The sequence below is a fragment of the Chinchilla lanigera genome, unplaced genomic scaffold, assembly GCF_000276665.1.
Source record: "Chinchilla lanigera isolate Chin_1 unplaced genomic scaffold, ChiLan1.0 scaffold00112, whole genome shotgun sequence".
NCBI classification, from domain to species: Eukaryota; Metazoa; Chordata; class Mammalia; order Rodentia; family Chinchillidae; genus Chinchilla; species Chinchilla lanigera.
The window spans coordinates 4,555,219-4,570,597 of record NW_004955513.1 but is presented as its reverse complement, the minus strand read 5'-3'; the positions used below and the strand labels follow the sequence as shown (position 1 = coordinate 4,570,597).

General features: G+C 63.7%; 1 protein-coding gene across 2 annotated transcripts in view; it reads right to left on the bottom strand.

Moving 5' to 3' along the window:
* Positions 1-9,695, bottom strand: part of Nacc2 (NACC family member 2, BEN and BTB (POZ) domain containing) — a 34,179-nt gene extending 24,484 nt beyond the window's left edge. The window contains exons 1-2 of one of the 2 annotated variants that reach the window (XM_005408532.2): positions 9,243-9,695; positions 7,205-8,151 (exon numbers count right to left, since the gene is read on the bottom strand). In XM_005408532.2, coding sequence (XP_005408589.1) covers positions 7,205-8,093 — 889 coding nt within the window. In that variant the 5' untranslated portion in view covers positions 8,094-8,151; positions 9,243-9,695. Of the gene's footprint in view, positions 1-7,204; positions 8,152-8,289; positions 8,956-9,242 lie in introns of those variants that run through there. The other variant, XM_005408531.2, reaches the window with a different exon arrangement.
* Positions 9,696-15,379: the final 5,684 nt, after the last annotated feature.

Below are 15,379 nucleotides of genomic sequence, written 5' to 3'. Positions count from 1 at the left end.
AGGAGGAAAGAAGGAACGAGGGAGGGGGAGGAAGGAGAGAGGGCAGAGGGAGGCAGGCGAGCTGGAGCGACTACTGATATCAAAATAGGCTTCAGAGATGCATAAATTCCGTAAAACACACAAATTACCATGACTGGAACAAGATGAAAGAGAAAAGCTGAATAGCTCTATGTCTAAGTAATATTGGTAATTAAAGTAAATTGTAGTTGGTAATAATACTGGTAATTAAATTGGAAATTAAAAACCTTCCCACAATTAACAACCGCCAACTCCAGGCTCAAGTGGCTTCAGTGGTGAACCGATTCTTTCAAACGTGCGGGAAGAACCATCAGGCTCCGCGAGGGAGCTCCTTCAGAGAACGACAGGGAGCGTGGGGCCTGGGGGACACCCGGGACACCCCGAGACACCCGGAAACACGACAGCCCACTTCGGGCACTGACAACCAAGCCGATGCTCACAAATCAGACCTGCGAGGCCCAGGCACGGCACCACACACCATCTCCATGTGCGATCTCGCGGCGGACCCGGCCCAGCGTGCTGCTGAGACATGCTGAGCTCACAGACCTGCAGCGAAGCCCATGGGAGGAGCTGGCTGGTAGGGGCAGCTACGTGAGCGCCACAGCGACATCACAGGGCACCGGGGACTCTGCTCCCAAGCCCAAGGCCAGCACCATCCACCCCTCCACTCCCATCCCACCTGGAGCAGAGGCCCAGGGGTGAGAGGACGAGGCTGGAAAGGACCCCGAGGAGACATCAGCCCTGGCACTTGACCTGGAGGGGCACGGGGACAACGCCAAAGGACTGCAGGAAGCCTCGGGGACAGCTGGCCATCCTTCTGCCTCAGCCTCCCAAATGCTAAGATTTCAGGCATGCACCACTACACCTGGCTTGACAGTGAATGTTTAAAGTTTACTGTGGAAAAGACACATTGCCGCTGATCCCCTCAAAACTGTCCCCTCGCTTCCGACACCCTAGGCCTGTTGCTCCTGCACTTTCTACAGCAGCTTTGGAGTCCTCTTTCCCGAGTCTGCAGGGCGAGGTCGGAGTCCTGCTGCCCAGCGCTGCCCCAGAAAGGCCGCTCTCAGACCGCGGAGCTGTGTCCTCCTCCATCTCAGTCATGGACCTCGCACCACGCAACCTCCGTCTCTTCCTCAAAGTCAAAATCCCCGTGAAAGGGAAACGCCTGGAATCGATTCAGGACACTGAGGCAGCCAGGACAGCGCAACTCAGGAAAGAGGGCTCCGGGGCTTCTGCAGAAAGCAGCGAGGGCAATGGATGCATGTGCTCGAAGGGAGGGGCGCGTTTTGGGGGGCTCCTGGCAGCACACTGTCCTCTGGAATACACTTTCCCATGTGTGGTGCTGGGGACTGAACTCAGGGCCTTGTGCATCTAGGCAAGTGCTCTACCTCTGAGCCACATCTCTGGCCCCGGAATATAATTTTTTTAGTTTAAGCATTCCCTGTACTTTCTCTAACTGCACCCACTCCGTGCAACAGCAGCTGGCTCCTGTGTGCCAACTGTGCATGCCGGGAAAGTGGACGTGGGAAGCAGATGAGGCCGAGGGGAAAGGAGACAGGCAACGCCAGCGCTGCGCTCCAGGAAACGGGTCAGCCACCACTGCGCAGGTCACAGGGTGCGACAGACACACAGCAGCCCGGAAGTGCAAACACCCCGGGGTGTGCAACCCACAGCGCTGTGCTAAGTGACATGCGACATTGTCCACACTTCAGAATTTCATCCAGCAAGAAAAAAACAGAACATGGACCTTCTTTTTAACACCATGATATCAAACATGCAGCCAGTCACAGAAGTTCCACTGACCTGAGCCCAGAGCTGGCCTCTTAGAGAGGGCAGAGGGGGGACAGGGGCCTCCTTGGAAGGTGACAAAAATGTTCTAAGTGGACCCTGGTGACAGCTGCACGGCCTGAGCGCAGGGAGAATCTGAACTGCACACTGTGTGCGTGACCTGTGATGCCTGCGGCCTGTGGGCTCCATCTCCATAGGATTGTGACATGTGGCACGTATGAACATTACTCGTGGAAAACTAGAAACCGCTGTCTGAGGAGGGTGCCGTGTCCAAGGGTCGGACTTCAGGCTACCCTGACGGACACCCCAGGGAGCAGCCACCCAGTGGTAAGGACCCGGATGGGAGACACGCTGTCCACAAACAGGGACACGGGGCAGGGCAGAATCCAGACAAGGCCCTTGCCAAAGACGCGTTTCTGGAGCGACCTGCAGTATGACAGACGCCCAGGGGAAGCTAACAGGCCTTGTCACCCACGGCACACAGAAACGGACTCAGCGCGGACCACTGGCCAAAACCTAAGAGAGGGCCACACGGCTACCAGAACATGCACTCGAGGCGCACACGCATGCGGACACACGCATGTGTGCACAGCCCTGTGTGGGGAGCAACACAGGGCCTCTGCACCCGGCCACAAGAACACTGGCTGTGAAACGAAACACCAACGAACTGTTCTCCATCCAGATTAGAAACCTCTGGTCTTTGAAAGACACCACCAAGATCATAAAAACCAGGTCAGCCCGGGAGAAAGCATTTGATGAAGGACTTGTTTACAAACTAGAGAACTCAAACTCTTCAAAAAGAAACAAAAACTGGGCAAGAATATTTGAAGAGCTGGACATGGTGGTGCATGTCTATAATCCCAGCACTCAGGAGGCTGAGGCAGGAGGAGCACCACAAGCTCAAAGGCAGCCTGGGCTACATAGTGAGATTAAGGCCAGCTTGTACTACACAGGGAGACCCTGTCTTAAAAAAAAAAAAAAAAAAAAAGAAACAAAATAGAATATTTGAAGAAAACATCACACTACGGTTATTAACGCAGGAAAAGACCATCCACAGACAAGCACCAGGAAATGACGCAGAACCCCCCCTTGGTATCGCCCACCCTGCCCCCCAGAGGAGCCGACCGGGCGGGCGGCAGGTTACCACAGTGCGGCAGGGGCACCCGGTGGGTGCGCAGAGCTGTCCTACCTCCCTGAAGGACGCATGGCAGACAGGAGGTAAAAAGCACCAGCGGACCCAGCTGCTCCAGTCCTGACGCCAGGGCAGGGCCCCCCGCCCTGCAGCTCTGTGACAGCCAGGCCGGGAAGCAGCCAGTGTCTGTCTGTCTGTCCGCACGGAGGAGCGCGCAGCGTGAGCAGGAAGCACAGCAGACATCGCCCGCAGACGTGGACGAAGCCAACCACGGGGAGACAGAGTCCGTGTGAAATGGCCCCACTCACCACGATGCTACACAAGGCGAGGCGGAAGGGAGGACAGGGCAGGGGACACTCCGGGGAGCTCCCGACCCCCACTCCGCCGCAACGCCACCCTGACTGCCCACAGCTCGCCAGGCTGTGCCCTTCTCGTGGCATTGGTGCTGAGGACAGGCACCCAGGCGAGCAGAGGAGGAGGAGGGCAGCGACGCTGGCACACAGATGGGCACCCATGTCTTCCCATCCACGTCAGGGCTGGTGACCTGTGGGCCGGGAAATGCTCCTGCGGATAACGGTGCTGCCCCAATCCTCGGATGGCACCTGTGCCGCAGGTCATCTGATCCCAACACAAGTTTGGGCAGAAGGGGCATCAGGTGCACAGCGCTGGGCACACAGGGAGCTGCTCGGAAGCTGGGGAGGGGCAGGGCTGGCAGGTGACCCCAGGGCCAACCGCAGTGGCCACAGCCAGGGTTGAGGCACCCTTGGGGCAGCCATGCAGTGCTGTGGGACAGGCGCGTGACTGGTGCCTCGTCCACTCAGCCGGCAGTGACGCAGGGTGTTGCCGGGTGGAAGGGGGAGCCGCCACCCTGCAGCTACACCCACCTGGGCTCGGGGCTCCTTGTGGGCCCCGTGTGTGGACCATCCACGCCCAGGCCGAGAGGCAGTGGCGGCAGGGAGTACTGCACACCCAGCTCCCCGCGCACAGCCCCTCTTCTTCTCTCGGGAATCCCAAGGGCAGCCCTGAGCTCTGACTGCTGCCACGAGTGGCCTCCAAGGATGTCCCTGCCCACTGGACAGCGGGGCCCTCCCGGACAGGGCCGTTCTGGGCCGGGACCTGGGTGGCTGCCAGCAAGACCACCCAGCCCTGCTGGCCACGCTGCACACTCTGCTCATCTGCGGGAAGGGACCATGCTCAGGTTACTGCACACGTGTCACTGGAAAGGCCGGCCCAGGCAGGACTGGCCACTGTCTCCCTCTGGGACCCTGGGGTCATGGCAGCATTGGCTCAGAGGGCAGGGCCGGGACATCGGCCACTGTGGGCCGGGACCGCACTCCAAACAGTGCCTTTCCAGCGTCCAGATTTGGACAGCGGGCTGAGGCCACACACGAAATCCTCACGGGGGCTTCCCCTAAGTCAGGCCAGCCCAAAGCTGGACGCTGAGCTCGCAGGACACCTGAAGGGGGCTGTACATGGGACAGTGGAGAACCAGGAGCAGGTGGCCCCAGGGACAGAAGCAGGACTGGAGAGGGCACCGCCCCTCCTGGGAAGGGACCAGGGGTATGGCTGGCATGGACCTGGAGGCCTGGGTTTGTCTCGGACCCTGGAGAGCAGGCTGCAGGGCAAGGGCCTGTGAGGGGCAGGGTTCTGGGAGTGTCGTAGCTCCCCCGCAGAGGACAAGACCTCTCCCCACTCACCTGCCCCACCACAGGGGCTGGGGTCCCAGCCACCCAGGATTCCATAACTGCTCGGCACCCTGTGTGCCCTCTGCCCTGGATGGGCACGGGGCAGGGCGGGTCCCAGCCAGCACAGTAAGGGGCCTGCAGGGCCAGGTGGGCCCACAGAGCCAGGCACAGGCAGAGGCCTGGAGAGCAGGTCCTGTGTCCCGCCTGGCCCTAGGGGGCCACGCCCAGACCCAACACTGCCCCCTCCGGAGGGAGCCGGCTCTGGCCACAACCCCAGGAACAAGGCCAGACAGCGGAGGGACGCCTGGGACCTCACTGCCCCTGCCTGGCATCGGCCCCTGCGATTGTGTACTGGTCCCCACTCGGCCCACCAGTGGGGCTGCAGGCAGATCTATATTCAAGCTTGGGACACCATGTCCCAATGTGTGTGCGTGTGTGCACGTGTGCGACATGTGTGCTCACGTGTATGCTTCACTCCGGGAAGCTCTCACCTGCAGCAGCCCTGGAGCTGCTGGACGCCTTCGTGGCTGATGCTCACAACGCTGTCCCTGCACTCTGCACCCAAGACCCCGCCAAGCCCATCCTGCTCAAAGGATGACGCCCCGCGCGAGCAGGACCGGGCAGGGCCAGGCGGGCTGGGACAGCGAGGCCCGAGCAGTGGGGGTTGGGGGGCCCCAGGGAGCCTCCTTGGGGCAGCGGCCGAGGCAGGATCAGGGCAAAGGTGACAGAGATGGAGCCGCAGAAGCCCGGAAGGCGTGCCAAGGCCCTCAACTACCCCTGCGCAACGTGGGTCCTCTCAGTGCCCTGGACACGCTGCCTTTGGTGCCCAGCAAGCAGCTGGCGGCAGCATGGTTGCCTTGGGATCACTTCGCCCGGGGTACCGTGGGCACTGGCTGAGATGACGGGGTCCGGCTCAACAACCTCTCAGCTCACAGGTGGGAAACAGGCAGGACGGAGTGGACATCTCTCACGAGGGCAGCAGGGGGCTCCCCATGTCCCAGAGCTCAGAGACGGACAGCGTCCCGCCCAGCTGCCAGCAGGCTGGGGTGGGGATGTCCCCAGGAGGGGAGCCGGGTGCAGGAGCCAGGCTGGGGCCTCCCTCCCCCAGCACACTCAGAGATGCCAGCGACGTCACTGCCAATAACCCAGATATGAACCAAGAAATCTCACACCCCGCTCTGCCCCACTTATGGCTTGGCGAGGAGAAGGGCTGGGCGAGGAGAGCCGGCGGCCGGTGCCGTGTGTGGGACGGTGCGGGGCCCCAGGTCCCCGACGCCCACCCTGCACGTGCACTGTGCAAGACTGAGCCACCGGCTCCTCCGAAAACCTGCCAAGGCTCACCAGGAACTGAGGACGGGGCACCGCACAAGCCACCAACTCCCTCACTCTGGAAGTGCCCACCCTGCCCCAGGACGGGGCTGACCCCAGCAGGTGACTGCCCAGCCCTCGGTCCGGCCTCAGCTGTGCCCACGGTCACCCACAGCCACCATGCAGGGCAGCATCCCTGGAGATTGCAGGACGTCCGGCAGCCAGGGTCTGCAACCTACGGACTCCAAATGTCGGGGTCTTGGGAGGAAGGGTCTTGGCCCTTCCTCCTCCCCCGCAGGGTCCATGGGATGAGGAAACCGCACGCTGAGCAGAGTCCCCAGAGTGTGTCCAGCACATCAAGGCCGACTCACGAAGATGCCAGCCCTGGCCCCTGGCACAGGAAGACAACGCCTCAGCCCAGCCCTGAGGCCACAGCCTCCACGCTACAGAATCCACACAAGACGGAACATCCTCTTGAATACTGTGGTGAAGCCAGCCAGGAGCTCAGGGCAGGCCTGGTGGCTTCTCCTCAGGCTGAGCAGGTGCGGGGTGCCCAGGTAGATGCTGAGACCCTGCCATCCAGTCTGCGGCCACGGTGCTCTAGAGGTGCCTGGCTGTGCCAAGGCCCGGGCTCGGTGGAGCCCCTGCTGCCCCAGCAGGGCAGGGCGCCCTGTGAGGAAGTGCAAACAAGTGAGGGGCACCCCACACTGCACCTCAGTGACCCCAGACCAGTGAGGCCAAGGAATGGAGAGCACCATGAACCTTAACATTCCCCAGGGGAGCGTCTCAAACTAGGGCACCTCGGGCTTCCAGGTTCCAAAGGGGTGTACCCTCTTTAGCACAGCAGAACCGGGGGAAAGCTCAGCGCCCAGCACCCCTGCCCACCCTCTGCCAGGCCCAGGGAGGTGGCTACACAGGCAGAGGGGAGTCTTGCCCCAGGAAGACACCGGAGGTAGGACTAGCATGGGACCAGGCGTCTAAGGTTGGCGGCGGGGCGGGAGGCGGGACATGCAGTATCCCAGGCACTTCACACACAGGAGCACTGTGGCCTTGAGCAGCCAGCGGACGATCCACAAGCCTAAGGACCACTGAGATCCTCCGAATCCTCATCTGCCCAGCGTCAGACAGGGCTCCCTGGCACACTTGCCTGTGGCTGGCAGAGGCTGGAGATCAGCCTTACATACACACCACATCCTAGCTCCTCCACAACAGGACTCCTCCCACTCGCTCTGGGGACCCCTGCCCCTGTGTCCGCCACGGGCTGGCGCATTACCTGCATAGCTGCCTGTGGCCTTGATGTACATCTGGCCGTACTGCTCCTCCACCATGGTGTCATAGGCCTCGTCATCCTCCTCATCCTCCTCGTTGTGGTAGGACGTGGGGCTGTCGGTGGCAGGCAGGCTGCTGGCCCCTGGACTGGTCCGCTCCCCCTGGGAGTAGGGCACCTGCTGGATGCCGGGGATGAGGGTGGCCAGGCTGGGCACCCCGTAGTAGGAGACACGGGGCAGCTTGAGCGGGGCTGCACTGGCAGCCACCGCGGCCCCAGCAGCCACGGCCACGCCGTCCCGGGGTCCTGTCTCGAGTGGGCGCTTAGAAGCCAGCCCTGGGCCGGTGGCTGGCGGCAGCTCCATGGCTTCATGCTTCACGCGGGTCAGCAGTGGGATGGGCACGGAAGGGGACACGACGTAGGGGGCGGCGGCGGCGGAGGCCGGCTGCAGCTGGTTGCAGGGGCTCTGGGGCTCAGAGCTGGCGTCCTCGATGACGGCCGTCTGTGAGTCGCAGTGGGGCGAGCTCACCTTGAACATGAGGTCGGTGCCGCGCTCCACGATGTGCTGAATCTGGAGGAAGCCTGCCGTGTACATGACCACGAGCTGCTCGCTGGCCGCCATGGTGAGTTTGCCCGTGTAGCAGAAGGACAGGATCTGCTGGAAGCAGGCGGGCGGCACCGTGCCCGGCAGCTCAAATGCACTCTTGCTGTTGCCGCTGAACAGGTCACGGAAGTACAGGCTGCTGGCGGCCAGCACGGCCCGGTGCGCCTTGAAGGCCTGGCCCTTGACCACGATGGACACATCGCAGTAGAGGCCCAGCAGCCGCTGCTCGTTCAGGCAGCCCAGCACGGTGTTCCCGAAGTTGGGGATCTCAATGTGCAGCATCTGAGACATGGCGGGCAGCTTGGCGGGCGGGCTAGACGCGGCGCGGGGCGGCCCGGGCGGGGCACATCTGCGGGGAAACAGGGTGGTCAGTCCCAGCCCCCCTTCGCCCACCTCGGGCCCAGACCACCCCCACCCCTGAGATGGGCAGAGGAAGGTGCGTCCTCCTCCCTGGTGGAGCCCCCCAGAGGGGCCCCCAGAGTTTCACCTCAGACCCAGGTTGGGGGACCAGCTGGAGAGGATCCCTCGCCACCTGAGCTGCTCCGAAAGACCCCCGCTCTGCAGAAGACACGAGGCAGAGGCCTGGGCCTGTGGGGGCACAAGAAGGGACTTGGAGGGCAGCTTAAGTGACCTGGGCAGAGGCCAGGGTTTCGGCCGGGAGAGTCGTAGCAACTCCTCTCCCAGGGAAAAGGGAAAAAGTTCAAGGCTGCCCAACAGCCCCGTTGTAGGACGCCCCCCAGGGGCTCTTCCTGGTCCTCTGGAGGTGTTGGGTTTCCAGTGTGCCTCCCTGCTCAGGACCTTGGGGCGCTGCCCCTCCCTGCCCAGCCTTGGCCCCCCTGGGCAGGGAGGAGGGGCCGGGGGCCGGAGACAGGCTGAGGTTGCAGGGACCCCCTGCCACCCCTCCACTCCTGCACCACGGCACAGAGGCTCCAATGCGCTCTACCCCTGGCCACTCCAGGGTCCCCAGCAGGAGCGACCCCAACCCGGGTCCCCAGGAAGCGGCCGGCAGGATGCGCTGGCAGGAGCCGGAGTTGGAGCCTGTCGCAGCCCCGTGGGCGCCTGCCCCCCTCCCGGCCAACCCCTGCTGGCCCGGTCCCAGCCCAGGTAACTGAGGGGTCTCAGGAGGGCGCCCCATGCGCCAGGAGGTGGAGCAGGCGGCCACTGTTTATCAGGCGACTGTGCGAAGGGGGCGGGGGCCGGCCGGAGAAGGCGCTGGCCCAACTCCGCAGGGGCCGCACAAAGGGCCGCTGTGTCCCGCCGGAGGAAAGTGCGGGTGGCCGCAGAGGCGCCAGCGGGCCGGGGGGAGGAAGGCGGAGCCACGCGCGGGAGTCGGGCAGGTGGGCATCACGCTGGGGAGGCCCGCAGTGCCCCCGCTGCGGACAAGTTGCTGGCCCGGCCCGTGGGCAGTGCTGGCCGCGAGGGTAGGGAGGGAGGACCTACCTTCAGCCGCTGCGGCCACTCAGTCTGGCCGGGCAGGCTCCCCACACGCCCGCCCGCCAGCCGTTCCCGGAATGCAGCAAACGGAGCCGGAGCCCTGGGGTGGGGAGGGCGCGAGAGCTGGGGGGAGGTGGGTGCCCGGCTCGCGGCCGCAGCTCAGCTGCACCCAGGCCGGCTCTCCCGGGCAGCGCGCGGCATCTCAATGAGGCGGCCGGATGCGGACGAACACTCAGGCAGCTCTGGGAATGAATAGCCGCCTTTGATTTGGGAGCTGAAGTAAATGCCAGCTCCCAGCCCCGGCTTTAAAAACAGTGGCGCGTTGGTGCCAGAGGAATGCGCGGCTCCGGGTGTTGGTGCAAGACAGACTTTTGATGACTCACTGCAATGCAAACAAAGATGGCAGAAATACTGTACTGTACGCGGGAGCGCTTCGCAGTGCCACGGCAACTCGGCAGCCTGGAAATTTATAGTGCAGTTTTGCATATGAATTACCCAGTAAACTGCCTCCCCGCCACCCAGTGCAGCCCGGTGTCAAAGCATTTAAACTATTCCAAACAGTCTGCAGGGCTGGCAGCGACGGCCGCCTCAACTCTTCCAGGGCTGCGGGAGGCAGGGCAAGGGGGCCGGCGGAGCCCGGACGGAGGGGGCGCAGCTGGGTGAGAACGGGGAGTGGCCGCAGTCAGGGAGGTCGGAAGGCATGGGAAGGGGCACAGCCTGTGCCCTGCCCATCTCAGTCACGGTGCCAGGCACCAGGTCACCAGGTCCCACCTCGGAGCCCCCATCCCCACCTGGCTCTTGAGGAAAAGAGCAACTTGGCCGCACCGCTCTGGTCCCCCATGGAGGGTGGACACCTGCTGTCCCCCGTGTCCCCAGGGACACCTGGCTTGGACCGTCTCTTTGCCGGCAGACCCTCCACTCGCTCTGTGATGAAATCTTGCAGTGCCCAGGGCCCCCAGCGTCACCCCACCCCACCATAGAGCCTTCTTTGGGGATGGGACGGCTAGCAGTTCGGGGTCACACGGCGTGGGCTGTGTGGGCCCTGGGTGAGCTACTGCAGGGCCTTGCCTCGGTTTCCCTGTCTGCCACCACCAGATGTGGCCCCCAGAAGGAACACACTCCAGCCTGACACCTGCCACCCTGGACACCTCACAGCAGAGAGCTCAAGGCCTGGCGGGGAGGTGACTCCACCCAGCCCCTCACTCCCAGCGTCCCCGCTGAGCCGCCCAGTGCCCCACTCACACTCAGCCATCTCAGCTCCCAGACAGAAGCCCACGGCGTGCGCAACTAGACATACAGCCCGTGGCCCAGCACGGAGGCCCTCCATGCCTTCTCCACCTTCATAGGCCGGACACTCTCGGGTGACTCAGGGGCCCAGGGACCAGGTGTGTGTGGGGGTCACCACGTTCAGCCTGCTGGGGTGGGGACTTGAGGTTCAGTCGGCCACAGCCTCCCTGGACAGACCCTTCACCCTGGGTCTCTGCTCGGCCACCAGGGCCAGGGCTCTCCAGCGCAGGTGGCCAACTAACTCACTGCTGGGGACGGCTGGGGAGCTTGGCCACATGCTGAGGCCACATGCTGCCCAGTGACACTGCACAGGGACGGGGACCCCCAAAGTCTGCAGACCACGTTCCTGCCAGCAGGGCTTCCCAGGAGCTACTGGTAGGGCAGCCTCAGGCCAAGGCCATGACATGAGGCCCCCTGAGCCAAATGGGGGCTCCTCTGTGTACAAGGGACCCACTCCGTGCACACAGGGCAAAGGCCAGCAAAGGGTGCTGTGTCCTGGCCCCAGAGGGTGGCAGCGGCCCAGGGCTAGGCCAACCAGTGGCCAGGTCAGCTAGAGAGGGTGTGCGAGGCTCCTGCAGCCTTGCATGCAGGCCGAGAGCTGGGGTCAGGGTGGGCCCGGGACAGGCGCTGAGCACAGACAAGCGCGGGGTAGTGCTGGTGGTGACCCACTATGACCCGACAGGCAGGTCTGCGTGCGCACCTCAGGGACCTGCGCCTGGCTTCCCCAGAGAACGAGCCATTGTCCCCAGGACGTGACGAGGCTGCCCACTCCCCGGGGACCCAGGACAACCGGCTCTTCTGCAGCGCTGTCCCCAAGCCACCTGTGCTGGCAAGGACGCTGTGTGCGCCTGGCCACTGAGGACCGGACAAGAGCTGGTTTTAGGTTGCTTTCTTAGAAGCCTTGGTGGGGCAGGAACAAAGCTGAACTTTAGGAGAAAAGAACCAAGCAGACTTGGCTGGCGCTGCCCAGGCCGGGAAAGCGGGACACCAGGGGCCAGGCCTGGTGCTGCGGCCGGCGGGGTCTGCGGGGGCCCCTCGCTGCCCCCTGCACAGTGGCATTCGGCCATGTACCACCTGCAACCATCGCGCCCCTGAGACTCCGTTTCCCTCCTCAGTTTCCAAGGAGGCCACATGCTCTGCTTCCCCTCCACGGTGAGACTCGCGGCTCAGGAGGTTTCTGAAGCAAGCTGAGACCTCTAACTTCATCCCAGCCATCTTCAAAGCCTCTGCACCAGGGAAACTCCCCCTCCTAATGCCCTTCAGAATGGAACCCACTTTGGGAAACCCACAACAACAACCCAAATCCCAAGTAAGGATCCCACTGCGGTGCCAGCTTTAGGGTTCCCTCACCACCCCACACACATACACACAGACGAACAGCTGGGTGGCAGGAGGGTGGGGTCTGCATATGATTCCTGGGGCAAGCTGGGGTCTGGAGCTCCGGTGGCTAAGAGCAGTGTGACAGGGCCGGGCTGGAGGGGGGCCTGCACCCCTACACCCCTGCACCCTCTGCACGCAGGGTCAGTGCAGGCCCACGGCAGGAACGCCCTGCAGAGCTCAGTCTCCAGGCAGGGTTCGAACAAGCACACGGATGCCCAGGCCTGGCTGCATGAGGCTTCCGGACAGCCATCCACCGGCCCCCAGAGCCATCCCGCTCCCCACGCCGGGCGTGGACTGCAGGGATGCTCCTTTCGCTTCTATAGGAATGCTACCAACAAGGGAGAGGAAGGCGAGATAGATTAAATTAAATAAAATCATTGTGCGGGATTTAATTTTACCAATCTAGTAAGAGGGCCTGGACCTCGGCAAAAGCACAGGCAGCACGTTGCAGGGGGGGGGGGCTGTACCAGAAACACTGCACAGAGAAGGGGAGCCCCCGGCCCTCTCCAGGAGCCCAAGCCCTGCTCCTGGGGAGGAAGAGAACCTGTAGCTCAGCAGACACTCAGGGTTCAAGGTGGCATCACCCCAGGGCTCCCCAAGCCAGCGGGGCAGAAGAGCAGGCTGGGCCCAGGAATTGCAGTGAACACTTCACTGTCCAGAGCCGGTGAGGTCACAACCGCAAGGCCTGGCCAGGGTCGCAAAGATAAGCAGGGCTCAGGCTGACCTTGTTGTGGGCGGGGCCTGTGTTGGTCCCCCAGGAGCTGGGCGGGCACAGGGCTAGGCCCTGAGGTTTGCACGGACTCTTGCGAAGCCCTGAGTGGAGCCCGGCCATCCAGGCCTCACCACTAATGGCCTCGCGGGCCCCCACCAGGACAGGGGCAGGAGGGGCAGGGGCTGCAGGCTGGGGTCTCGGCTGCCACTGCCCCCTCAGAGGCCCCAGGCAACCCATGACTGCATGGGCTCCTTGGTCTGCCTCTCCTCCAAGGGGTGAGAAGGTGGACAGTGAGGCACCGACGGCCGGCCCTACGGAGGCCTGGGAGCCAAGAGCCGCTGGGCTTGAGCACCCGACCGCTACCCTCCTTGCTGTGCTGGCCCCAAGCTCCCCACCATCAAATCACAAGACCTAAAGGGAGAGCCTGCCCAGGTCACAGACCCCACCTGGGGCACCCAAAGCCCAGTAGGGCCCTGGCTGAAGACTCCTCAGCCCGTGCAGGTGGTGGAAGGGAGCCCCGCCTGAGTCCGGGCTGGGAGTCCCTGCCTGCCCCGCCCCCCACACTGCTCAGGAGGCCCGGTGGGGAGCAGGAGGGCTGCCCGGAGGAGGCGCCCCTCCAGCTGTGCCCAGCAGGCCCTGGGGTAGCTCCACCCGACCGACCGCAAGCCTGGACAGCAGCAGCCACAAAGCTGGTTTTAACTGCACTAACAAATGTTTGCCTGGAAGCGCTCTTGCTTTTTTTTTTTTTTCCAGAAGGAGAGGGCAGTGTGCCAGGTTCTGCAAATTCAAAAATCTGCTTATCAGTACCCCCACCACAGGTTCCCAGAGAGGACACGGCCGGGGGAGGGGCACGCGCACACAGCGCGGGTGGATGCTGGGGTCCCCAGGACCGTGGACCCCTCATCCAGCAGCACTTGGCCCACGGGACACTCAATGCTGTGAGAGCCACCCTGCACCCACGCCCGGGGAACTACCCCGAGCAGGTGGCACCTGTGGGCACCAGCTGCCCCAATGCCCGGCCAGGCCCCCCCGTGAGGCTGACTCCCGAATGTGGCTCAAAGCTCTGCGCAAGGTCCCACGGCCCCCACTCCCCACCCACCAAGCACACCCTTCAAGGCTCCCCAGGCCCGGAACGGTTCCAGAAGGGTTCCAAAGACTTCAGCAGTGTTTAGAGAGGAGCTGTAATCTCTCGCTCACCAGTATTTGTAATTTAAATAACAGGAGCGTGAAGAGTGTCTCCCTCGGGCACCGTTTAATAAGTTAAAAAGCCAGCGCCAGCCCCATCTACGCGGAGCCCCCTCTGCCCTCCTCGGCCAGGCGGGGTCTCCTTGCTCCGGCCGGGACACCAGACAGCCGCTTGCACGCAGGGTCCAGGTGGGCAGCTGGCAGCACCGGCTCACTCCTGTGGGCCCAGAGTAGCCGGGCCCGGGACCCCGGGGACCCTCAGCACCGGCCAGGTCCCCAGAGTGGCGTGCGCAGCGCTGTGGGGAGGCGGGCGCGGGGGTGTCCGGCGCGTGCTGGGCCGTGGGTCACCCGGCTCTCCACAGACAGCGCTTCCCAGCACACCCATGTTTAATATTCATAGCTCTCTTCATCTGCATACCATGCCATAAATAGTCGGAGGCGAGGTAAGACACAAAGATCCCCTGCATTCCTAATTATGCTTAAAAATCTAATGTAAATCAGAGCAACACAGAAGTACTAAATCAGCCACTGGTGGGGGGCGATGTGGCTGAGGAGAGGCCACAGCAAAGGGGCTGCCCCACCTCCGTGCCCCTGGCAAGGCGGCCCAGGGGACCCCAGGCCGTGATCTGGGCCCAGCCTCGATGTGTGCGCCCCGACTAGGAGCCACCAGGAGCCCACCGAGGGCAGGGGAAAGCACACTCCAGGGCCGCCTGCCCTGACCTCCCGGGCAGCCCCACCCTATGCGGGTGCTGGGCCCCCTGGCTCAGGGCAAGCAGCAGGGACCTGTGGTGGCGGCACGCAGGCCCCAGCCCCGCATCCTGCGTTCACCATCCAGACTCAGGCTGCCTCGGTTCCGGACTCGACAACACCAGCACTGACTCTTGGCCCACCCTGGCCCTGCCACAGGGCAGGAACAGGGAGTCCCCAGCAGAGCACCCAGGGGCCAAGGGCAGGGCAGGAAGGGACAGCACTGGGTGCCCGGGTCAGTCTGGCCATGGGGACCACAGGACAGGTGGGACAGGGATGGGGCAGAGGTCACACAGTGTGGCCTTGCTGGAGTCCACACAGGAGCCCACAGACCAGACCCCGGGCGCCCAGAAACGCATCGCAGGGCCCCGGGGGGCATCTTGCTGGGGCTCCATTGCACACAACTCCCTCCCACACGCCCGTGGATTCGGCTTCCGCCGCCGCATCTCTGCAGCCGAGCTCACTGGGGGCATCTTGCTGGGGCTCCAGGGACCCCAGCCAAGCTTCCACCCAGGGAACCCCGGCCCAGACCAGGTGAGGGGCAGGTCTGAGGCAGCGCTCACTCCAGACCCAGGCTGGGCGGCACCCTCTGCCCCCCGGGCACAGAGGGACACTCCGGGCCACCTGGGAAGAGACCCAGACTCAGGGATGTACCGCAGGGCTGCGCACCCACAGGGAACAGCAGTGGAGGGGCTGCAGCGACCCCAAGGCCCCCCCACTGGGATCTTGCTCTGAGCAGCTGGCAGACGCAGCCAGAGACGGCCTCCGATGCAGCCCAAGTCCTGAGTCCCCACCGAGCCCCTCTTGGGCCGCACCCAAGCCCACTGCCCGC